Source organism: Salmo trutta, chromosome 14 (assembly GCF_901001165.1).
Source record: "Salmo trutta chromosome 14, fSalTru1.1, whole genome shotgun sequence".
NCBI classification, from domain to species: Eukaryota; Metazoa; Chordata; class Actinopteri; order Salmoniformes; family Salmonidae; genus Salmo; species Salmo trutta.
In genome coordinates this window covers 43402059-43428563 of record NC_042970.1, presented here as the reverse complement: position 1 = coordinate 43428563, position 26505 = coordinate 43402059, and the positions used below count along the sequence as shown (strand labels likewise).

At 41.8% G+C, this 26505-nt stretch overlaps 1 protein-coding gene across 6 annotated transcripts in view; it reads right to left on the bottom strand.

Annotated features, from left to right (window-relative positions):
• Positions 1–26505, bottom strand: part of LOC115208132 (plasma membrane calcium-transporting ATPase 1) — a 165452-nt gene that overhangs the window by 109463 nt on the left and 29484 nt on the right. For all 6 annotated transcript variants that reach the window (XM_029775963.1, XM_029775967.1, XM_029775962.1 and 3 more), the window contains exon 2: positions 13106–13653. In XM_029775963.1, coding sequence (XP_029631823.1) covers positions 13106–13304 — 199 coding nt within the window. In that variant the 5' untranslated portion in view covers positions 13305–13653. The remainder of the gene's footprint in view (positions 1–13105; positions 13654–26505) is intronic.

Genomic DNA, 26505 nt, shown 5'->3' with positions numbered 1-26505 from the left:
AGACAGAATAATCATGCTATTTTTTTTGTTGCCAAATGCTATATATCAGCCTCACTCTCAGAGAAATAAGTAATACTGCTAGGTCTAAAACCCGACTGGAATTGAGATAAATCTGAGTTATTATACAGGAAGTCTTTCAACTCTGAGTTCACCAGGTTTCACAAAACTTTTTCCAGTGCAGACAGTTTAGATATGGGACGATAGTTATCCAACCGTGACGGATCTCCACCCTTATGTAAAGGGATGATGTAGGCTGCTTTCCAGACTTTTGGAATAATGTTACTTGCCAATGAAAGATTGAATTTATGTGTGAGAGGGTCAGTAGTGATCTCTCAGTAGTGATCTTTTTTAAGTTCCTTTAGTCCGGGCTGACCGCTTTCTTAATATCAAAAGATTTGAGTGCCTTTACAACTTCTGAAAGCACAAACTCAGTCAAATGAAATAGATGAACCGTAGGTCGGCTTGCGACAGTTTCATGCACAGCCTCATTCGAGATGTTAGGATGGAGTTCATTATTAAATAAAATGCCCAGCCTTAGCAAATTGCTCATTAAACATGTCAAGCGGTTTATTCTTGTCAGTCATGTCCATTGAATTTGAGGTCAACTTCAGCGGAAGACCAGAGGAGTTCGTGTTAGCATTTATGGATTTAATGGTTTTCCATAATTTCGTCGGGTTACTAAGGTTTGCCTTGATAGATTCGTAATAGAAGCTAAATTTGCATTTCCGTATTAACAAGCTGCACTTATTTCTCAGTGCCCTGAATAATTCCATTCAGCGTGGGAGTTGTCCTTTCTGGCTTTGGCCCATTGTGTATTTCAGTTATGGATCAAATCAGATAATTCCCTGTACTTTTTAAGAGGGGCGTGTTGATCACAGATTGTAGAAAAACATGGAATGAAAATAGGAGAACCATTCCTCGATGTCAGTAATATACGCAATCCTATCCCAGTTGCACGCGGAAATTTCATGCAGGAAAGCCTGCTCACAGAATTGTTTAAAATTATGTTTGACTATGAACCGAGGGGGCACTTTAGGGACTTTAGTGTCTCTAATGCAAGCAACTTCACAATGATCACTTAAATCATTAGCTACGGAAAATATCAACAGCCTAGTACTTATGCGGATTGTTAGTTAGAATAACATCAGTAAGTGTTGACTTGGAGATGTATTTTGGGTTGGGTCTTGTGACTGCATTTATCAGTTGAGTAAAATTCTGTGGTTTGCACAGTCCTCTTATGGCCTCGAGAGTTTGGAGAGTCCCAGTCTTAGTTTAAATCGCCCATGAGCACCATTTAATTTTTTCCTCAAGCACGCAGTAGTTCAGCCAGAGAATCCAAGGATTCTACTTTTGCAGATGGAGGTATATAACATCCTATTAAATCTAACTTCACAGCATTCGATAACTGCAGTTCCAATGCTAAAAACTTTGGTTTAGATAAAGACCCTAGTTCAATAACCACATGCATGTCTTTAATATACTGGCACTTTTACTGAAACGTTGATTAATGTGCACTGTCCCTGCAAAAATAAAAGAAACTCAAAACTCAAAATATACTCAGTCACTTACTTAACCATTATAACCATCCAAGCCTATAACAAAACACCTTGATTTGCTGCTTCCGAAAATCTCTCAACACTTAGAAGACTTAAAATATACACAATGCAGAAAATCGCTCCACCATTTCCTGGTTGCTAAAATTCTAATAGTTTGACTAATTTCAGTTTATGTGACAAATCAAGCAAGTTTAGTGTAGAAAATGATTGTACCAGCTAAACCACTGTGAAAGATATTCTCCATAACCCAAAATATTGTATTTTCAGCTGTTTGAAGCTGGTGTACAAAACCAAAAGTAAAAAGACAAAAACTAAACGGGAAGCATAGAAATAACACATAGAACATCTACCACTTCTTAGACTTGCTTTCAATGAGAATGACAGATCTATAACTCCCATTTTATGTGAATGGTTCGCCCAAAAAGGTACATATTGCAGCTTAAAATAATCCAAACTAAAGTAATCTGATGCAACAAACCGTTTTAAACCAGACCAAACCTTGTCGATGATAAAGTTTAAAAAGCATGTCACAGTAGGAATCAAATGGTAACACAATCAGACCCCTCTGAAAGATAAAAGCTGCTGTACTGTCAGTCAAAGTAGGGTATGGCAGCTTTTCTAGGGTAAGGAGATAGTTATCAAAAACAGAGACAGAAACAGGCAGCTATAACCCAGATAGGCAGCTATTAAAACCTTAAGTGCCCTAGAAATGTTCAGCTGTAGCCTACAGTTCTAGTTAAGTCAGAAACCAAGTGTGTGCCCTAGCGTTGGTGCCTTAGCTACAGCCCCAGCACATTCAACAGCCGCTGGAGGAGTGTGCTGACAGGGAATTCCCCCGGTGTGTGGATCTGGTCAATTCACCCAGTCGCCTCAGTGTCCCACACAGTGAGGCAGCAGCAGGACCTGTAGACCAGCAAATCACCGGTGGCGAGTCAACCTGGCAGGCGTATCCTGGGCTAGCAAACCCAGCGCATCTAGACGTTCTGTCACAGGGCAGATACTGACCTCCGGCTTCCACCACCCAGCACTGCAAGGCAGGAGAGGACACCGGTAGATTGGCAGAACACAGGTGAAGAATCGGACTGTCGAGGAGTATCCAAGGCTAGTCAGCCCAGCGCATCTAGACAGTCAGTCACAGCACATATATGTCCTCACAGTTTTCAGGGAAGGCTCCACACTGTCACTGTCTCTTCGTGTAGAGACAGCAGACATCACTATGTGGTTTCCTTGTGATTTTAACACTTGGAATACTTTGTTGCGTTCAGTGTTGTTCAGTGACAACTCTCGCAGCCTATAACAGTTTTGCAAACAACACGATCAACGGAACTGCCCTGCCACCATCTTGATAGGTAGTAAATGTACAGAGCATTCAGACCCCTTGACTATTTACACATTTTGTTACTTTACAGCCTTATTCTGAAATTGATTAAAAAAATAAAAACTCCTCAATCTACACACAATACCCCATAACGACGAACCAATAACAGGTTTTTAGAAATTTGTGAAAATGTATTAAACATAATTTACATAAGCATTCAGACTCTTTGCTATGAGACTCGAAATTGAGGGCAGGTGCATCCTGTTTCCATTGATCATCTTTGATATGTTTCTACAACTTAATTGGAGTCCACCTGTGGTAAATTCAATTGATTGGACATGATTTTGAAAAGGTGCACACATCTTTATAAGGTCCCACAGTTGACAGTTCATGTCAGAGCAAAACCCAAGCCATGAGGTCAAAGTAATTGTCCGTAGAGCTCCGAGACAGGATTGTGTCGAGGCACAGATCTGGGGAAGGGTACCTAAAAATATCTGCAGCATTGGAGGTCCCCACGAACACAGTGACCTCCATCATTCAAAAACAGAAGATGTTTGGAACCACTGACTCTTCCTAGAGCTGGCCGCCCGGACAACTGAGCAATAGGGCCTTGGTTAGGGAGGTGACCAAGAACACCATCTCTGCAGCACTCCACCAATCATACCTTTATGGTAGAGAGGCCAGACAGAAGCCACTCTACCATAAAGTAACAGGCACATGACAGCCCGCTTGGAGTTTCCCAAAAGGCACATAAAAGACTCTCAGACCATGAGAAACAAGACTCTATGGTCTGATGAAACCAAGATTGAACTCTTTGACCTGAATGCCAAGCGTCACATCTGGAGGAAACCTGGCACTATCCCTATGGTGAAGCATGGTGGTGGCAGCATCACGCGTGGGGATGTTTTTCAGCAGCAGGGACTGGGAGACTAGTCAGGATCGAGGGAAAGATGAACGGAGCAAAGTACAGAGAGATTCTTGATGAAAACCTTCTCCAGAACACTCAGGACCTCAGATTGGGGTGAAGGTTCCCTTTCCAACAGGACAATGACCCTAAGCTCACAGCCAAGACAACGCAGGAGTGGCTTCGGGACAAGTCTCTGAATGTCCTTCAGCCAGAGCCCGGACTTGAACCCGATTGAACTTCTCTGGAGAGACCTGAAAAATCCAACCTAACAGAGCTTGAGAGGATCTGCAGAGAAGAATGGGAGAAACTCCCCAAATACAGGTGTGCCAAGCTATATATATACACACAGTTGAAGTCGGAAGTTTACATACACCTTAGCCAAATACATTTAAACTCAGTTTTTCACAATTCCTGACATTTAATCCAAGTAACAATTCCCTGTTTAAAGTCAGTTAGGATCACCACTATCTTAAGAATGTGAAATGTCAGAATAATAGTAACTATTTAATTCAGCTTTTATTTATTTCATCACATTCCCAGTGGGTCAGAAGTTTACATAAACTCAATTCGTATTTGGTAGCATTGCCTTTAATTGTTTCACTTGGGTCAAATGTTTTGGGTAGCCTTCCCCAAGCTGCCCACAATAAGTTGGGTCCATTTTGGCCCATTCCTCTTGACAGAGCTGGTGTAACTGAGTCTGGATTGTAGGACTCCTTGCTCGCACATACTTTTTCAATTCTGCCCACAAATGTTCTATAGGATTGAGGTCAGGGCTTTGTGATGGCCACTCCAATACCTTGACTTTGTTGTCCTTAAGCCATTTTGCCACAACTTTGGAAGTATGCTTGGGGTCATTGTCCATTTGGACGACCCATTTGCGACCAAGCTTTAACTCCCTGACTGATGTCTTGAGATGTTGCTTCAATATATCCACATAATTTTCCTGCCTCATGATGCCATCTATTTTGTGAAGTGCATCAGTCCCTCCTGCAGCAAAGCACCCACACAACATGATGCTGCCACCCCCGTGCTTCACGGTTGGGATTGTGTTCTTCGGCTTGCAAGCCTCCCCCTTTTTCCTCCAAACATAACGATGGTCATTATTGCCAAACAGTTCTATTTTTGTTTCATCAGACCAGAGGACATTTCTCCAAAAAGTACAATCTTTGTCCCCATGTGCAGTTGCAAACTGTCGTCTGGCTTTTTTATGTCGATTTTGGAGCAGTGGCTTCTTCCTTGCTGAGCTGCCTTTCAGGTTGTGTCGATATTGTTGGATTAGTTTTACTGTGGATATAGATACTTTTGTACCTGTTTCCTGCAGCCTCTTCACAAGGTCCTTTGCCGTTGTTCTGGGATTGATTTGTACTTTTCGCACCAAAGTACTTTCATCTCTAGGTGACAGAACACGTCTCCTTCCTGAGCGGTATGATGGCTGCGTGGTCCCATGGTGATTATACTTGCGTACTATTTATTGTTTGTACTGATGAATGTGGTACCTTCAGGCGTTTGGAAATTGCTCCTAAGGATGAACCAGACATGTGGAGGTCTACAATATTTTTTCTGAGATCTTGGCTGATTCTTTAGATTTTTCCATGATGTCAAGCAAAGAGCCAGTGAGTTTGAAGGTAGGACTTAAAATACATCCACAGGTACACCTCCAATTGACTCAAATGATGTCAATTAGCCTATCAGAAGCTTCTAAAGCCATGGCATAATTTTCTGGAGTTTTTCAAACTGTTTAAGGCACGGTCAACTTAGTGTACGTAAACCTCTGACCCACTGGAATTGTGATACAGTGAATAAGTGAAATAATCTGTCTGTAAACAATTGTTGGAAAAATGACTTGTGTCATGCACAAAGTAGATGTCCTAACCGACTTTCCAAAACGATAGTTTGTTAACAAGAAATGTGTGGAGTGGTTGAAAAACAAGTTTTAATGACTCCAACCTAAGTGTATGTAAACTTCAGACTTCAACTGATTAATATGAGGTCGACTGATTAATCGGAATGGCCGATTAATTAGGGCCGTTTTAAAGTTTTCATAAGAATCGGTAACCAATTGTGGCTGATTACATTGCACTCCACGAGGAGAGTGTGTGGCAGGCTGACTACCTGTTACACGAGTGCAGTAAGAAGCCAAGATAAGGTGCTAGCTAGCATTAAACTTATCTTATAAATAACAATCAATCTTAACATAATCAGTAGTTAAACTAGTAATATCATCAACCATGTGTAGTTATCTAGCTTGTCCTGCGTTGCATATAATCGATGCAGTGCCTGTTAATTTCTCATCGAATCACAGCCTACTTCGCCAAACGAGTGATGATTAAACAAGCGCATTTTGCGAAAAAAGCACTGTCGTTGCACCAATGTGTACCAAACCATAAACATCAATGTCTTTCTTTAAAATCAATACACAACTATATATTTTTAAACCTGCATATTTAGTTAATATTGCCTGCTAACATGAATTTCTTTTAACTAGGGAAATTGTGTCACTTTTCTTGCATTCCGTGCAAGCAGAGTCATTGTATATGCAGCAGTTTTGGCCGCCTGGCTCGTTGCAAACTGTGTGAAGACCATTTATTCCTAACAAAGACCGTAATTAATTTGCCAGAACTGTACATAATTATGACATTACATTGAAGGTTGAGCAATGTAACAGCAATATTTAGACTTAGGGATGCCACCCATTAGATAAAATACAGAACCGTTCTGTATTTCACTGAAAGAATAAATGTTTTGTTTTCGAAATGATAGTTTCCGGATTTGACCATATTAATGACCTAAGGCTCGTATTACTGTGTGTTATTATGTTATAATTACAGTTGTATAAAAACATTTGGGCATCCCTCTGAGGCTGCATAATAATTTACTCTGTCATCACAGAAAATGATCAGTGGCATGCCATTCATTTTCTAATAAAAGCTGAGTACTGGGGTATTGTCCAGACAAAGTTTTTTAGTGTAGCAATATTAAATTGTATGAAATTAAATCAGATGTGAAAAATAGGCTATGCAAAAATTTGGGCACCCTTGTCATTCTGTTGATTTGAATACCTGTAACTACTTATCTCTGAGTAATTGGAATACACAATTGTTTTTTGAGCTCATTAAGCCTTGAACTTCATAGACAAGTGCATCCAATCATGAGAAAATGTATTTAAGGTGGCCAATTGCAAGTTGTTGTTCTCTTTGACTCTCCTCTGAAGAGTGGCAAAATGGGGGCCTCAAAACAACTCTCAAATGACCTGAAAACAAAGATTGTTCAACATTATGGTTTAGAGGAAGGCTTCAAAAAGCTATCGCAGAGATGTAAGCTGTCAGTGTCCACTGTGAGGAACATAGTGAGGAAATGGAAGACCACAGGCACAGTTCTTGTTAAGGCCAGAAGTGGCAGGCCAAGTAAAATATCGGAGAGGCAAAGGCGAAGGATGGTGAGAACGGTCAAAAACAGCCCACAGACCACCCACAAAGACCTACAACATCATCTTGCTGCAGATGGTGTCACTGTGCATCGTTCAACAATTCAGCGCACTTTGCACAAGGAGAAGCTGTATGGGAGAGTGATGTGTGTGCAGAAAAGGCTTCTTCCGCACACACACGCCACAAACAGAGTCGCTTGAGGTATGCAAACGCACATTTGGACAAGCCAGCTTCATTTTGGAATAAGGTGCTGTGGACTGATGAAACAAAGATTGAGTTATTTGGTCATAACAAGGGACGTTATGCATGGCGGCAAAAGAACACAGCGTTCCAAGAAAAACACTTGCTACCCACAGTAAAATTTGGTGGGGGTTCCATCATGCTGTGGGGCTGTGTGGCCAGTGCCGGTACTGGGAATCTTGTTGAAGTTGAGGGTCGCATGGATTCCACTCAATATCAGCAGATTCTTGGGAATAATGTTGAAGAATCAGTCACAAAGTTGAAGTTACGCCGGGGCTGGATATTTCAACAAGACAACGACCCAAAACACTGCTCAAAATCTACCCGGGCATTTATGCAGAGGAACAAGTACAATGTTCTGAAATGGCCATCCCAGTCCCCAGACCTGAATATCATTGAGAATCTGTGGGATGATTTGAAGCGGGCTGTCCATGCTCGGCAACCATCAAACCTAACTGAACTGGAGATGTTTTGGAAGGAGGAATGGTCCAAAATACCTTCATCCAGAATCCAGACACTCATTAGAGGCTATAGGAAGCATCTAGAGGCTGTTATTTTAGCAAAAGGAGGCTCTACTAAATATTGATGTGATTTTTCTATTGGGGTGCCCAAATGTATGCACCTGTCTAATTTTGTTTTGATGCATATTGCACATTTTCTGTTAATCCAATAAACCTCATTTCACTACTGAAATATTTCTGTGTCCATCAGTTATTTGATAGATCAAAATGAAATTGCTGATCCAAACACCCAATTATTTATAAATGGAAATCATGGAAGAGGGTATGGCAGCTTTTCAGAGGTACCCAAACTTTTTCATACGACTGTAAGTCTATGATTTGATATCAGTCTGACTGAGCGGTGGTAGGCAGCAGCAGGCTCGTAAGCATTCATTCAAACAGCACTTTCCTGCATTTGCCAGCAGCCCTTCGCTGTGCTTCAAGCATTGAGCTGTTTATGATGTAACATTGAGCTGGTGTAACCGATGTGAAATGGCTAGCTAGTTAGCGGGGTGCACGCTAATAGCGTTTCAATCGGTGACGTCACTCACTCAGACCTTGAAGTAGTTGTTCCCCTTGCTCTGCAAGGGCCGCGGCTTTTGTGGAGCGATGGGTTACGATGCTTCGAGGGTGGCTGTTGTCGATGTGTCCCTGGTTCGGCGCAAGGAGAGGGACGGAAGCTATACTGTTACACTTGCAATACTATAGTGCCTATAAGAACATCCAATAGTCAAAGGTATATGAAATACAAATGCTATAGAGAGAAATAGTCCTATAATTCCTATAATAAACTACAACCTAAAACTTCTTACCTGGGAATATTGAAGACTCATGTTCAAAGGAACCACCAGCTTTCATATGTTCCCATGTTCTGAGCAAGGAACTTAAACGTTAGCTTTTTTATATGGCACATATTGCACTTTTACTTTCTTCTCCAACACTTTGTTTTTGCATTATTTAAACCTAATTGAACATGTTTCATTATTTATTTGAGGCTAAATTGATTTTATTGATGTATTATATTAAGTTAAAATAAGTGTTCATTCAGTATTGTTGTAAGTGTCATTATTACAAATTACTAAAATAAAAAAATAGGCTTTTTTTGGTCCTCCAATAAACTGGTGTACGCACGCACACACACACACACACACACACACACACACACACACACATTTCTAAAAACCTGTTTTTGCTTTGTCATTATGGGGTATTGTGTGTAGATTGATGAGACAAAAAAACGATTGAATCCATTTTAGAATAAGGCTGTAACATAACAAAATGTGGAAAAAGTCAAGGGGTCTGAATACTTTCCGAATGCACTGTATATCTTTCACATCTCTGGAAGGTGGCTAAAACATGCTTCCCCTCAATATGAGATCTGTATGTAAAACATTTAAATTTGACATTATAGTAATTTAGCAGATGTTCTTATCCAGAGCGACTTACAGTAAGTGCATTCATCTTAAGATAGCTAGGCGAGACAACCACATACTGTATCACAGTCAAATATACAGGAAACGAACATTCCATTCCAGCTTAACAATGGATATATAGGTTTTTGCAAAAAAACACATTTTAATTCACATATAGAATCTATGAATAAAACATCTAAGTACAGTAATATTTTGGACACCCATGAAGTTAATCATAAGCAATCATTTCTGATGAAAAAACACGTGAAAAATTGGTGGATATAGCACTTTGGAAATAAACTAATTTATCTATAACATCAGAGACCAAGAACGTCAAACTAAGCCTTGTCTAATCGTCATAATATACTCACCAGTACACTCAAAAATACAGGGGTGACCCCATTCTAGTCTTCATCACTCTTAAAAGGCAGTCTAGTGTAATGCTGTAATCCTGCTCTTTTCCTGCCATGGCGCTAGCAGCATAACTGAGCTGATGTGTCATACAACCCCACCCACCGAACAGGGAAATCCTGGGCCAATGAGGCTGGGCCGTTAGCTGGAGGCACAGCGATGAATCACTGCTCTGCCTGTGTCATATAGGCCTACATGCCACTCCATTCTAACCGCCTCCACAAGAGAACTAGGGCGTGTTTACACACACACACACACACACACACACATCTAACTAGGCTTATATCCTAAGTAATAATAACGTCCAGTTGTTTCTTTACCTCGCTGGATTGCCGTAAGTTTCTCCCCTTTGCCTAAAAAAATGATGTGTCGTGTTCTAACTGTGTGTAAGCCTTGCCTATGTAAGTTGTTATAGAGTCCCCATGCTCGGTACCCTGGTCCCCCATGCTCGGTACCCTGGTCCCCCATGCTCGGTACCCTGGTCCCCCATGCTCGGTACCCTGGTCCCCCATGCTCGGTACCCTGGTCCCCCATGCTCGATACCCTGGTCCCCCATGCTCGGTACCCTGGTCTCCCATGCTCGGTACCCTGGTCGGATAACTTGAGCAGATCCAATCTCATAAACCTAGGTCGGACAGCAAATCAGCAGGAGCAGAAGCATTGCTTTGTGTTTATAAAAAAAGGACAATCAGCGTTTGCCCTCTAGAAGCAAAAAAACAAGAAAAAAAAAACCAAGCAGGCAGGCCCAGCAGCAGACTGGTTCATCAGTAAACATTAGCGGTAGTGTCTATGGAGCAAACAACACTACACTGAACACACCATAGCAGAGAAGAGCAAATCAGATGAAACTGTACTTATGGCAATGCCGAGTGTGTCCAAGAGTGTGTGTGCGTTTGTATTCACTTTTGTTTGTGTACGCAGGCATGCATGTGTCTGTGTGTGTACGGGCACGTGTGTGTGTGTGTAGTGGGTGGAGAAAAGGGAAAAGTGCCTCTCCTCTCTGTGTAGTAGTTCAGGTGAGTGTTAATGGAGGTGGTAAAGTGTTGTTAAGGTGGAGGTTAATGCTCATCTTTCTCTCCTCTCCCGCCTCCACTGATGCACCACAGAGTAATGAACCAGAGATAAAACGACTGGATCCATCTCTAGGAAATGAACAACCACATTTATCCTGGATCAGGTGATGCACTTAGTGCTACTACATCAGTATTCACATGTTCCCAAATGGTACCCTATCCCCTATATAGTGCAATACTTTTGACCAGAGCCATATGGGCCCTGGTCAAATGTAGTGTACTACAGTATATAGGGAATAGGGTGGCATTTGGGATAAACACATTGTATTTGGTAGATAACTAGCCAGCCATATCAAATAAGGAAGTGTCTTGCTAGCTACACTAATGTGTATGGATGCAGTACAGACTGATAAAAATATACATTTGTAACATGCACTGGGCTGAGATGAGAGTGACGTCATTGTCAGAGAAGCCCCCAGTGGATAGAACACTTACTCACGCAGCCAAAGGACTGAAGTAGAACTGTATCGGCAAGGGAAACCGAATCCTAGACAAGTCATTTGAGCCAAGCGGCCCCTTCATGTCTAGTGGAATAAAGAAAGTGAATCCACGCACTAAATAGCAGCATTATGACAACAGTAATATGAGATGCCAGGCTTCTGAGGCCCATTTGCTTACAAAACAACCAGCAGAAAACCCATCTTGTTTTCCACTGAAATGAACCAGCTTTTCGTTATGCGTTTGAGCGGCTTTCCCCCCCCCTCCTTCCACCCGTCTGTCCACTGAAAACATAATTATGCTTCCTTCATTAAAAATAGTAATTTATTGTGCGGAGAACGGTGCTACAGCTGTCAATTGATTACTAAATGGAATAGAGCAATGATCTATGAAGTCATTAGGGCTACAGTGTGGAACTAATTCCAATCCTGGAATGAACCGCAGAACCAAGGAGGGGCACTTGCGAGCAAGCGAGAGAGAGGGAAGTGGAGCAAAAGAGAGAGAAGGGAGAGAGAGAGAGAGAGGGAGGGAGGGAAGTAGAGTGAGAGCAGTGGCCATTTTCTACTCTCAACCCATAGTTGATCAGCTGTCAGATATCATGTGATTAATCTACTCTGAGTGATTCCAATCGTGTATGTACGTGTACATGTGTAAATGTTCTGATGATAATCAGAGTGCAAGTTGTTGATGACTAAAGATTATCTCCATGTTTCTAAAGCCAGCCCGGGGATGGTTTGAAGGCCTAGTTAGGAAACGGTGTCAAACTCATTAGCAGTAGGCCCATAGCCACACCTGCGCTAATGGATAGCATGTGCAGAAGGGAGTAGTTAAGGGAATACTTAATGCTGGGGACTGGGGAGTGGCTGTACAGTGAAATAGATACTGTATTGGGTTAGCAGGTCATTGAACTTGCGCATACTGGCCTATATTATATTCTTCAGCCTGTATTTTCAAAACGTTGGGTAGGAAACAGCAACGATTAAAACGTCCTACACACAGCATCACTTAGCCTCCATAATTAACCCTTCACTCTCTGCTGCGCACACCGATTTAAAAATCCGTCATGTCAGAGCAGTTTAGCCCTGGGACTCTATTTACGGGTTACATGTTTCGTCACAATATTGTTTTGAATGTTCGTATTGTACTGTTGCCCAGCTGAACATTCTACTCAACGCATCATCAATTAGCGCTGATGAAGATTTAATAAAAAGTACATTAGTGGCTTGTAATTCAATGCCATTCAAAAGGAGGCAAATCATTTGTAGGAAAACCTTTTGTCATCATTTTGATGTTGCCAGATTTACTTTAGATGCAGCATAACGTTACGTTAGCTAAAATTCAGGGAAGATCACCTGATTTTAGCTAGCTAACTTGAGGCATTGCTAGCAATTGTTGACGAACTTTGCTAGCTAATGACAACATTGCCATCTGTCTAAGGTACATTTGACGACATGATAATGCTGGCAAAGTTGTTTCCAACTATACATTTGACTATTTTCGCAATGTCATCGTATTTCCAGGCACTATTGTGTAATTTAGACTAAACAGTATTTAGCCTCCGTCCAGAATGACTGGGCGCTTATCATCACTTTTGGGCACCACTACTGCGCCGCCGGTAGAGGGTGACTTGAGTAAATGTTCATAACAATGGCATGATGCGACCAACAATGGCATGACATAATGGTATGACGTGACCGAGTGACAGAGGTGCAACCTATGAATAGGGGTCAGATATATGATGACATCATCATTATAACATTCAGTAGGGCTAATGGGGTGATACAGTGATGTGTGTGTGTGTGTGTATATATATAATGTCTCTTACCCTCGATGGGTGATGTCTTGAGCCTGCGGCAGACCCCCTGCACGTCTCCGTAGGAGTCGGCTATCTTGGTGACGGCCTCTCCACTCCTCAGCTCCATCAGCTCTCGGAGGTCCATCACCGTGATGCCAAAGTCCCCCTCCTGGTTGCCATCGGCGACAACAGAGTTCCCCGGAGGGTGGTCCGCCGTGTTGTTGGCCATTTTGTCGTCGTTTGATTGTTTCTCTCTCTTTACTCGCCGACTGTCTCTCACTGCCTCTACTGTCTCTCTAAGATCACTGTGCTTGACAATTGTAAACTAAGAACTGGCTAGTAGTGCGAAAATAGTTAAATCGTAAAACAAGGAAGTCCAAGTCACCTAAGGGCTTCAACGCCTAAGTCCTTACTTTGTGCAGGCAGGAAATGTGGGTATTGTAGTAGTATTGGTGGTCTCTCTGCCAGGTGTGGGAGATGAACATCAGTGGACGAGCGTCTGGACCCCGAAGTGCATATTAGTTACCAAGGAAACAGTGGAGTCATGATCCGTTGACCACTTCTTCTGTTCCACAAAACTGCAGGAGAAAGAGACAAGAAAAAGGTTTTAAAACATTGAAAAAGTCCAAATGAATATAAACCACAGGAATAGCTCGCCATTGAGGATTTATATCAAATACTGCAAGATTACCACCACATAACCAGAGAAAAATAAAAAAAACACTTCAGTTATTGCAAAACCGTATGGCAGTGGTTCCCAAACTGTGGGGTGGGCGAGAGCGGTCATTTGTAATTTAAGGAACTCAGTCCGGTTTTAAACATACTCTTGAAGGTTGCAATTGCATCATCAGTTCCTCTTGCCATGTTAGTCATTGCATACCTTAGAGAGCGGTGTATATCTTGTCTGAAAATGTCCAGATCAATCAGCCTATGTCAGCTAACGTTTTTATACCAAGTTTTTTGTTGTTGACCATTGTCATTTTTTTTGGTCACGCAAATACTACATGTATACACATTCGACATTGCAAAATGTACAGAATTGCAAGAAAACTGCAAGAGTGGAGGAACTGAGATAAGAATAGAAAATGCCAAAGCTGCAGAGATTCTCAAAAGCAGAGAGCATGTGATTCTCTGAATGGGAAAGACAGCCATGCTTTGCATTGAGGTTGAACAATTCCTAAGGACAGGTCATACAGTAGGAAACATATTTAGGATAATCTGACTCTCACTTGACACACACAGCCCCTTTGTTTGTATAAGATTAGCGGTCTCGCAGTAGATCCAACTGCTTGTCCCAAAACGACTGCGTTTCACATAGAATCCTAATTCCCCTCTAAAGAAAGGAGAAAGATGCCATAGGAATCACCATAGTGACCTGGTTCTATGACAGCAGTGGTATAGAGTAGTTATCAGTGGTGTGTAGCTGTAGAGAGGAGCTATAATAGATTGTTAATATCTCCCATACAATACAAAGTCTAATACAACAGGCTTTAATACAGCACTGTGTGTTGGAAGTGACTGGAAGGAAGAGGACATTATGCTAATGTGAGGTAACGCTCTGGACCTCTCCTCTGGGCCGGTGTGTGTTTTAGTGTGCGTTTCAGAGTGTGTGAATGTCTGCGCGCGCGCGTGTGTGTGTGTGTGTGTGTGTGTGTCCCACTCTTCTGGGCTCTCCATGACATGCTAAACACCCCAAATGGAGGTCTGCCTTTGATGTGTGCTTATGTGATAAGAACTGATGTGCTGGAGTGCGACTCTCCGGATTTCCATTCTCCGTCTCACAGGCCAGAAATACACTCACGCACGCACATCCACACCAGGGTTTCCATTAGCCGGCAATAGCCGACTTTTGGCCGATAAAAATTATGAAAAGCCGATAAATAAAAATCGTCGGGCTGCCTCTCATACACCCCGATTGCCTTACGTACATGCACCTGATGCTCGGGAGAGGGAGAGACAAGCCTTGGCCTAAGCTACTGTTGATTGCGAAGACGGAGGGCCTTTTTCATTGAAGTAAAACAAACTTTAGAGGGGAAAAAGTATGCCTATAGTGAAAAGGGACGGGGGCTATTTATAATCATTTGTTTTATCATTATTATTATTGTAGGCCTATATCATTGTTATTGTGGGCCTATTTATTTATCTAAACCAGTTGTTTAATATGCAAAAAGTGTTTTTCGTTTCATTCGGTTTTCTCAATTTTCTGTCTTTTTAAATTGTGTACTCCGTATTTAGTTTACGATAGGTTAAGTAGACCTGCCTATTGCTGTTTGATACGGTAGACACTAGACTTTGTTGGTAATTGCTGCAATATAGCCTGTTCAAAACATATGTGAAGGTTTAAACCAGTTCACAAGTGTTTTATTTAATTCTGTTGGGCCATTTTCTTTGGCCAAATTAAGTTCCAACTGTAATATTGTGTTTGCCAAAATATAATATCCTGCTCTTATTTTGCCTATAAACAATGACTTGACTTACTTTTGAAATGACCCAAATAAAGTTTAGAAACTTTTGTGAAGGTTTGGGTGTTGTGTGGCAGTGCGCACCAACTGACTCCGAAAGTTGAACTTGAGGTGAGGAAGAATGTTTTAGGCCTACAAGAGTAACTCCTATAATCTAACAACATAATGCTCATCTTTAATTATGATAGAAAATGAACTAATTAGTCTCCTTGTGTATATCATAGCAGACGCAGTAGCCTATCTGAAAGGCATGTCGATGCAGCATTCCACCGGCATCTCTCCATCTCTAGGTCTAACCTTTTCCTTCATTTAGATCTTTATTTAGATATTAACATCGTACAGTGGATGCCTAAGCCTATAGACATATGCATGCAATGCCCTGGTGCGTTTAGTGCTCACATCTCCAACAGCTGAATAATTATTGTTTTAGGAAAGTAAAAACCACACAAGTTTTAGTGTTTAAGAAATTTGACATTAAGGTTGTTTTTAAGGACACGTAAATGTGGCTCATTTGGCCAACGTGGCTCGTTTATTGATGGTGCTGGCTGCTTGGGTGGACGCCCTAATGGGTTACGCACCCCAATACATATGGATGACCGGGTCATTTTCTCAAAATGTCAGGTAAATGTAAATATTCCCAGTCACTTGTCCGGTGCCAAATTTTCATAACAAAAACCCTGATCCACACACACACTAATTAGCCTAGGAGCAGTTATTTTATATATGGGCAAGTGGTGTATGTGAGATGGTTTGTTTGTGAGAGCCTGCAGGAAGGCTTTAACCTAGATTGGGTTAATATGCTCTTCTTTATACTCTGATATCTTCCCTGGAATTTGATATAAATATAAAACAAAGAGCATCTCACTAATTTAACCTCAGGCCTTTCACTGAAGCAGTTAGACAAAACAACCATCATGGCCATGTACTGCTCCCCAACCCCCATCTACAGTTGAAGTCGGAAGTTTACATACACTTAGGTTGGAGTCATTAGAACTTGTTTTTCAACCACTCAACAAATTTCTTATTAGCAAACTATAGTTTTGGCAAGTCGGTTAGGACATCTACTTTGTGCATGACACAAGTCATTTTTCCAACAATTGTTTACAGACAGATTATTTCACTGTATCACAATTCCAGTGGGTCAGAAGTTTATATACACTAAGTTGACTGTGCCTTTAAACAGCTTGGAAAATTCCAGAAAATGTCATGGCTTTAGAAGCTTCTGATTGGCTAATTGACATCATTTGAGTCAATTGGAGGTGTACCTGTGGATGTATTTCAAGGCCTACCTTCAAACTCAGTGCCTCATTGCTTGGCATCATGGGAAAAATCAAAAGAAATCAGCCAAGATCTCAGAAAAAATATTGTAGACCACAAGTCTGGTTCATCCTTGGGAGCAATTTCCAAACACCTGAAGGTACCACGTTCATAAGTACAAACAACAGTACGCAAGTATAAACACCAAGGGACTACGCAGCCGTCAAACCGCTCAGGAAGGAGACACCTTCTGTCGCCTCGTGATGAACGTACTTTGGTGCGAAAGGTGCAAATCAATCCCAGAACAACAGCAAACGACCTTGTGAAGATGCTGGAGGAAACCGGTACAAAAATGTATATATCCATAGTAGAGGTCGGCCGTTTATGATTTTTCACCGCTGATACCGATTATTGGAGGACCAAAAAAGCCGATATATATATATATATATATATATATAAAATAATGACAATTACAACAATACTGAATGAACACTTATTTTAACTTAATATAATACATCAATAAAATCAATTTAGTCTCAAGTAAATAATGAAACATGTTCAATTTGGTTTAAATAATCCAAAAACAAAATGTTGGAGAAGAGAGTAAAAGTGCAATATGTGCCATGTAAAAAAGCTAACGTTTAAGTTCCTTGCTCAGAACATGGGAACATATGAAAGCTGGTGGTTCCTTTTAACATGAGTCTTCAATATTCTCAGGTAAGAAGTTTTAGGTTGTAGTTATTATAGGACTATTTCTCTCTATACCATTTTTATTTCATATACCTTTGACTATTGGATGTTCTAATAGGTACTTAGTATTGCCAGCCTAATCTCGGGAGTTGATAGGCTTGAAGTCAAACAGCGCAATGTTTGAAGCACAGCGAAGGGCTGCTGGCAAATGCAGGAAAGTGCTGTTTGAATGAATGCTTACGAGCCTGCTACTGCCTACCACCGCTCAGTCAGACTACTATATCAAATCATAGACTTAATTATAATAACACACAGAAATACGAGCCTTAGGTCATTAATATGGTCAAATCCGGAAACTATCATTTCGAAAACAAACTTTTATTCTTTCAGTGAAATACGGAACCGTTCCGTATTTTATCTAACGGGTGGCATCCCTAAGTCTAAATATTGCTGTTATATTGCACAACCTTCAATGTTATGTCATAATTATGTATAATTCTGTCAAATTAATTACGGTCTTTGTTAGGAATAAATGGTCTTCACACAGTTCGCAATGAGCCAGGCGGCCCAAATGCATATAAAATGAGATTTTGTTTTACTACAGTGTAAAAACAATTTAAACTGAGCCATGTTGGTTTAAAAAGCTGACTCTTCCAAAATGAAAAATTGATCAGAACGCAAGAGAAGTGACACAATTTCCCTAGTTTAAAGAAATTCATGTTAGCAGGCAATATTAACTAAATATGCAGGTTTAAAAATATATACTTGTGTATTGATTAAGGCATTGATTTTTATGGTTAGGTACACATTGGTGCAACGACAGTGCTTTTTTCACGCATGTGCTTCTTAAATCACCTGTTTGGCGAAGTAGGCTGTGATTCAATGATAAATTAACAGGCACTGCATCGATTATATGCAACGCAGGACAAGCTAGATAAACTAGCAATATCATCAACCATGTGTAGTTAACTAGTGATTATGTTAAGATTGATAGTTTTTTATAAGATATGTTTAATGCTAGCTAGCACCTTATCTTGGCTTCTTACTGCACTCGCGTAACAGGTAGTCAGCCTGCCACACAGTCTCCTCGTGGAGTGCAATGTAATAAGCCATAATCGGTGTCCAAAAATGCAGATTGCCGATTGTTATGAAAACCTGAAATTGGCCCTAATTAAATCGTCCATTCCGATTAATCGGTCGACCTCTAATCCATAGTAAAATGAGTCCTATATTGTCATAACCTGAAGGGCCGCTCATAAACGAAGATCATACTTTTTGGAGAAATGTCCTCTGGTCTGATGAAACAAAAATGTAACTCTTTGGCCATAATGACCATCGTTATGTTTGGAGGAAAAAGGGGGAGACTTGCAAGCCGAAGAACACCATCGCAACCGTGAAGCACAGGGGTGGCAGCATCATGTTGTGGGGGTGCTTTGCTGCAGGAGGGACTGGTGCACTTCACAAAATAGATGGCATCATGAGGCAGGAAAATTATGTGGATATTTTGAAGCAACATCTCAAGACATCAGTCAGGGAGTTAAAGCTTGGTCGCAAATGGGTCGTCCAAATGGACAATGACCCCAAGCATACTTCCAATGTTGTGGCAAAATGCCTTAAGGACAACAAAGTCAAGGTATTGAAGTGGCCATCACAAAGCCCTGACCTAAATCCTATAGAAAATTTGTGGGCAGATCTGAAAAAGCATGTTCAAGCAAGGAGGCCTAGAATCCTGACTCAGTTACACCAGCTCTGTCAGGAGGAATGGGCCAAAATTCACCTAACTTATTGTGGAAGTTTGTGGAAGGCTACCCGAAACGTTTGACCCAAGTTAAACAATTTAAAAACAATGCTACCAAATATGAATTGAGTGTATGTAAACTTCTGACCCACTGGGAATGTGATGAAAGAAAATAAAAGATGAAATAAATCAATCAATCAATCACTCTCTCTACTATTATTCTGACATTTCACATTTTTAAAATAAAGTGGTGATCCTAACTGACCTAAGACATGGCATTTTTACTAGGATTAAATGTCAGGAATTGTGGAAAATGGAGTTTAAATGTATTTGGCTAAGGTGTATGTAAACTTCCGACTTCAACAGTATATACAGCTTACCATTCAAAGTGAATGGCCATCTATATTGCTCCCCAAAAAAGTGTGTGTGTGTGTGTGTGTGTGTGTGTGTGTGTGTGTGTGTGTGTGTGTGTGTGTGTGTGTGTGTGTGTGTGTGTGTGTGTGTGTGTGAGTGAGAGAGACTTTCCACAGAGGGGAAGTGACCTGGCCTCTAGAGTTTCAATGATGGCGTTTTCAGCAATGTTTCTGGACAAAAAGTTGGTAGATGCTGCTCGGGTCTACAAATGCATTAGCCTGATGTAACCAGTGTGCATGTGTAAATGTCACATGAGCTCAGTTTCCAAACAAAATCTATTGATTTTGTGAAATGCCAGCAGTCGCCTGGGGACCACTAAAGGACCACTAAATGGCTCCCTAAATTCGGGGCCCAAACAGTGAGAGCTTTTAGACAACATACAGTAAGTACACTGCAATACACTATATATACAAAAGTATGTGGACAAATGAGTGGATTCAGCTATTTCAGCCACAGCTGACCGGTGCATAAAATCGAGCACACAGCCATTCAATATCCATACACAAACTTTGGCAGTAGAATGGCCTCACTGAAGAGTTTAGTGACTTTCAATGTGGCACCATCATAGGATGCCAACTTTCCAACAAGTCAGTTCGTCAAATTTATGCACTGCTAGAGCTGCCCCGGTCAACTGTAAGTGCTGTCATTGTGAAGTGGAAATGTCTAGGAGCAACAACGGCTTAGCCGCAAAGTGGCAGGCCACACAAGCTCAGAGAACAGGACTGCCCAATGCTGAAGCGTGTAGTGCGTAAAAATCGTCTGTCCTCGGTTGCAACACCACCGAGTTACAAACTGCCTCTGGAAGCAACTTCAGTACAAAAGCAGTCCGTCGGGAGCTTCATCAAATGGGTTTCCAAGGCCGAGCAGCCGCACACAAGCCTAAGATCACCATGTGCAATGCAAAGCGTCGGCTGGAGTGGTGTAAAGCTCGCTGCCATTGGACTCTGGAGAAGTGGAAACGCGCTCTCTGAAGTGATGAATCACACTTCACCATCTGGCAGTCCCACGGAAGAGTCTGGATTTGGCGGATGCCAGGAGAACGTTACCTGCCCAAATGCATAGTGCCAACTGTACAGTTTGGTGGAGGAGGAATAATCTTCTGCGGCTGTTTTACATGATTTTGGGGCTAGGCCCTTACTTCCAGTGAAGAGAAATCTTAATGCTACAGCATACAATGACATTCTAGATGATTCTGTGCTTCCAACTTTGTGACAACAGTTTGGGGAAGGCCCTTTCCTGTTTCAACATGACAATGTCCCTGTGCACAAAGCGAGGTCCATAGAGAAATGGATTGTCAAGATCGTTGGAAGAACTTGACTGGCCTGCACAGAGCCCTGACCTCAACCCCATCGAACACAATTGGGATGAATTGGAATGCCGACTGCGAGCCAGGCCTAAATCACCCAACATCAGTCCCTGACCTCACTAATACTCTTGTGGCTGATTGGAAGAAACTCCCCGCAGCAATGTTTCAACATCTAGTGGAAAGCTTTCCCAGAAGAGTGAAGGCTGTTATAGTAGCACACGGGGGACTAACTCCATATTAATGCCCATGACTTTGGAATGAGATGTTCGATGAGTGTGTGTCCACATACACTACATGACCAGAAGTATGTCCCCTAGTCACCAGCCTCTCCTCATCTATCCCCCTTTTGCTCTCTCTGTGTATTGTTCTCACCCTCACTCTTTATCCTCCTCTGTACCCCTCTTCATCCATCTCTTCCTCTCTACTTAGTTAACGTGGTCTTGAATACACGGTATGAAAAACAGCCGTAAGCATGACTTTTACCGACTTCCTCTCGTTTCCCACGGTCACTTTGCTATAAACCACATTAACCATCCTCGATCCATCACCAGAGAGAATGAGCACCACCACCACCAAAATGAAGAACAACAACACAGATCTGTGACACGTCTCTATGAGAAGAGATTTTTATTAATGTCGATGGATGAGGATCTAGCTACTCATTAAGACAAGCTAATCAACTGGCACGCTAATTTTACCAATAGTCATTTCATTAGTGAAATTAGCCCAAGCGCCGGAGCATCTCCAACACCAAGAAAATAACGCAGATGCCTCTGCTTGTTCCCTCATTATGCAAAACGGCACGGTGATGTCATTAACAAGGAATGCAGTAATTATAGCTATTGTGATGATACAATTAGGGAGAGAGGGGATGTGAGATGGAGAGATGAGGAATGAAAGAATGTGAAAAACAGGGACGAGAATTATCTTATAATCCACTTGAATGCCGAAATGATGGGGGGGGGGGGGTACCCTCATTATTCTATCTACCTGGTTAAATACATCCAAACTATAGCCTATGCCACAGCGATGGGAGAGAGAGAAGGTAGAGAAAAGAAAAGGCAGAGAGAGAGACAGAATACCTTAGAGAAGTAGAGGATAACATGGAAGAGAGCAGAGTAGCGAATAGCCAAAGAAAAGGCTGTGTGCGTCCAGCTACTACTAGTTGAGGGATTCCCTCTGAGTGAAGGAAGTGAGAGCAGCACAAATACAAGGCACGTGGCCAACTACCTACACGTCCTTATTCATACAAAACACACAGCATACAGCAGAGCACAGGAAGGTTCTGTTTTAACAGCGTGGCTGGGGATTTGACTCCACACACCACTCCTCGCTGATCTGCTACCAGGCCTGTTGTCAAGTAACTCACCACTTACACTGTCATCATCACTAGATACTATTCAGAATACGTCGCCAGGCTACTGAAGAGCCCCACTTTCTCAACTCAACTCTGGCATGGAATAATGTAGAGGGAGAGTGAGTGAGCAAGAGGGAGAGAAAGAGAGACAGGGGGAGAGAGAGAGAGAGGAATGTGAGAGAAAAATGAGGATATAAAAACAGAGGGGGTGGAGGAAGAGGAATGATATGCATATACTGTAGAGAGGGAAACGAGCTAGATGAAAAAGCGAGCAGTAAAACAAGAGTCACATATAGTAAGTAGAAAGGCAGATCGAGCAAAAGGGAGCGAGGTAGAGTAGAACGAGAGGTAGAGCAGAAAGAGAGAAATATGGATAACCCACCAGAGCAATAACGTTGCTACATGTGTCTTCATCATTAAATGACAGTCCTCATTACTGTGTTGTCCTGCTAAATTGCAATTAACAATGGACCATTGAGTATTGTTTTTTCCTCTTATCTATCTGTGCCATCATTTATTTGACAAATGCCTTTGTTTGCTTTGGCAATGTACGCGTTTTCATGCTAATAAATATTTTGTAATTGAATTAAAATTGAGGTAGGCTAGAAAGAGAAGAGATTAATCGAGAAGAAAGAAGGAGAGCAGAAAAAGAGGTAGAGTAGAAAAAGAGGTAAAGTAGATGACACGTTAAAAAGAGGTAGAGTAGAAAAAGAGGTACAGTAGATGACACGTTAAAGAGAGGTAGAGTAGAAAAAGAGGTAAAGTAGATGACACGTTAAAGAGAGGTAGAGTAGAAAAAGAGGTACAGTAGATGACACGTTAAAGAGAGGTAGAGTAGAAAAAGAGGTAAAGTAGATGACACGTTAAAGAGAGGTAGAGTAGAAAAAGAGGTACAGTAGATGACACGTTAAAGAGAGGTAGAGTAGAAAAAGAGGTAAAGTAGATGACACGTTAAAGAGAGGTAGAGTAGAAAAAGAGGTAAAGTAGATGACATGTTAAAGAGAGGTAGAGTAGAAAAAGAGGTAAAGTAGATGACATGTTAAAGAGAGGTAGAGTAGAAAAAGAGGTAAAGTAGATGACATGTTAAAGAGAGGGAGGGCAGCAGATGTTTGTAGCTAAAACGGTTCAAAAGATGGCGCCACATTTGAAGGAAGAAAACTGAAGCTGCTCTGTTTATTACAACCGCATCTAGCGGCTAACGGAGGTTACCGACGTAACCCCGGTCCTGTGAACCAGCAAGCTTTATTTTATTTCAGAGTTTCTTTCGCAACCCCATTTTCAAATCAGGCGGCCCCACATGGGGTCGCTATCACTAGTTTGGGAAATGCTGCTCTACTGGCTCGAAGACCACGACAGACCATGAGGCTACATGACAGCCTATGCTAGGAACAAACCCTGCACTCTCTCGTTCTCTTTTTCACTCTCCCTTCCCTTCTACCCTGCTCTCTTTGCCTCTTCCTCCCATTACCCCACTCTCCCTGTCCCTCTGGGGAATGTCCCAAATGGCACCCTATGCCCTGTATAGTGGGCTCTGGTCATTAGTGGTACACTATACAGGGCATAGGGTGCCATTTGGGACTCAGACAATGACTCCATATAAGCTTTGTCATTCTGGACAGAGCACTCTACTGTTTATCTGCTTACTATCGGCCAGCTGATGAAATTAGTGACCACGGTGCCTCAGGCTAGATCAGTGTGTGTGTGTGTGTGTGTGTGTGTGTGTGTGTGTGTGTGTGTGTGTGTGTGTGTGTGTGTGTGCGTGCATGCGCAGAAATATAGCAAACCCCAAACCAAGAACAAATTGTCTTACAACTATTAGAGCAAACAGTTACTACAGTAGAAACCCAAAGTGTACACAAAGTATTACTGCAGTACTGTAGATAAATAATTATACAATACGCAGTGTGTGGTAAGTGAATGTCAAGTGTGTAAATTCCCAGTTACACACTGCTACTCCTATTCCACTATTCTCTCACTTCTCTTCCTCTAGTATTAGGCCACTTCAATACAACGTGCCATGAAGAGTGGTAGCAGCATTTACCAGTGAATAAGTGAACAAGGTAAATCCATTCTAACACTGACCTTCCATTCCAGCCCTTCACTTGACAACAAGAGGACATTGACAGGACATGGCTGCCTGGTTTAAATCGTAACATATTATTTCAGGCGTCATAACCCTGCTAGAGAAAGAAAAAGAGCTATCCCACTCCGAACAAGTAGAGGTAGAAAATGTCTGGAAGGAAAAAGCTCGACATCTCATTCATACTAAACTGTTAAGCGTCTAGTAGGCATTCAAAAGTGCCGGATCAAATTTAGAGTTTTCAAAATCAGATTTTTCATGATTAGTAGAAGAAAACACAAATATACTGTCATGAACTGGCATCAAATTATAGATAAGAGCACTCGATCCTGTATCTAGAACAGAAAACAGACAGACAGAAAACAAATAAGAGAGAAAAGTGGAGTGCAGTAACAACAGCAACCTGCGAGCAGCTGGTAACATGGGGTTAGCAACAGTTGCTGGGTTGGTGATGGAGAGAGGGTGAGATATTTATTTGGTGTGTGTTTTTTTTGGGCCCCCTATGTCCAAACAGTAAAAAAAAAAAATTATAATTATAATCATACATACATACATACATACATACATACATACATACATACATACATACATACATACATACATACATACATACACATATATATATATATACACACACTTTTGTGTGTGAAACCGATCCATGTTGATTTATTTTTTCTATTTTAGTCATTTAGCAGAAGTTCTTGCTCAAGGACACGTCGGCAGATTTTTCACCTAGTCGGCTCAGGGATTTGAACTAGTAACCTTTCAGTTACTGGCCCAACACTCTTAACTGCTAGACTACCTGCTGCCTAGGCTAACACATTCTAAATGGCACTAACAGTTTGCATATTTGATTAAGTGGAAAATAGAGGGGACACAATTATTCCAAAACTGCAGCTCGTTGTTGGAACAATCAACCAGTCCATTTTGAAGTGTTGCTAAAACTGTCGTCATTTGGCAAGGAATGTAGCTTGTGTATCCCATCAGTTTTTAACAGGCATTTATTTCTGTAGGCCTCACGGTCGGAACGCAACTGAGTGCGACATGGAGGGAATTTAGGGAGAAGAACTGTGTGATGTTTAGCATGGATTCTTTTCTGTTGTGCCCCACAAATCCACATGTCAAATCAAATTAACGTTGTCTTCAAGAACATTTCACTTGCCTGTTCAGGCATCCACAAAGCACATTTTCCCCAAATTGTTTCATAGTATTTAATTTTTTTTTTTAAATAAATAGGTTTATCTCTGGTTAAAGATCGAGTTGACGGGCTTTCGAGTACTCGAACACTCACGTCCATCCCTACACCCTCCGTTCATCCATCAGCAGTCAAGGTATTCAACAGGTGGGGATGTAAAAACAGATTGGCTGGAGGCGAAACAGATCACAAACACTGGTAAACAAATTAGGGAGGAAAGGGAGATGGGGAAAGGGGAGGTTAGTGACACAGGTGAAAGATGAAGGGCTGGGTTTGTATTTTAATGAGGTAGCATGGGGAGCACAGACATGAAGAGAAGAGAGGGGGAATGCGAACAAGAGGAGAGAATAAGGTTCAGTTGGTAGAAGGAGGCAGAACTCCTCACCTCTATCCTTCTCTTGCCCCTCAACTTCTCCCTCCTCACCCCTCTCCTCCCTGCCCTTTCCCCATCATCCCTCCTTGCCTCCTCTCTTCCTGCCTCTGCAGACACACCTGCCTTGCATACTAAAGCACGGACTGCGTCTCTCCTTCTCCTTCCCTCCCTCCCTCCCTGCAGACACGCAACCCCCCCCCTACTCACACTGCACCAAACCCCACCTCCCCCCCCTGCCACTAAGAAAACGTGGCTGTGGCCACACCCTAGACAGTGGGGAACATGCCCAGTCGCACCCAGCAACAGATCAAAAATCAGCCTTACAGTTCCAGCACCACATGCTATAGCTGGCTGATCGCTTACAGCCCTATACTGCCTACTAATGACTCATACATCCCATGTGATGTAAAGTGTAAGCACACACACACACACACACACACACACACACACGCTGCCAACACTTGCTCCACCCACACGCAGTATGGTGTGCACACACACGCATATAGATCACAGTTGACTTCAGAGATGGATTAATATAATAAAACGGTCTTAACATAT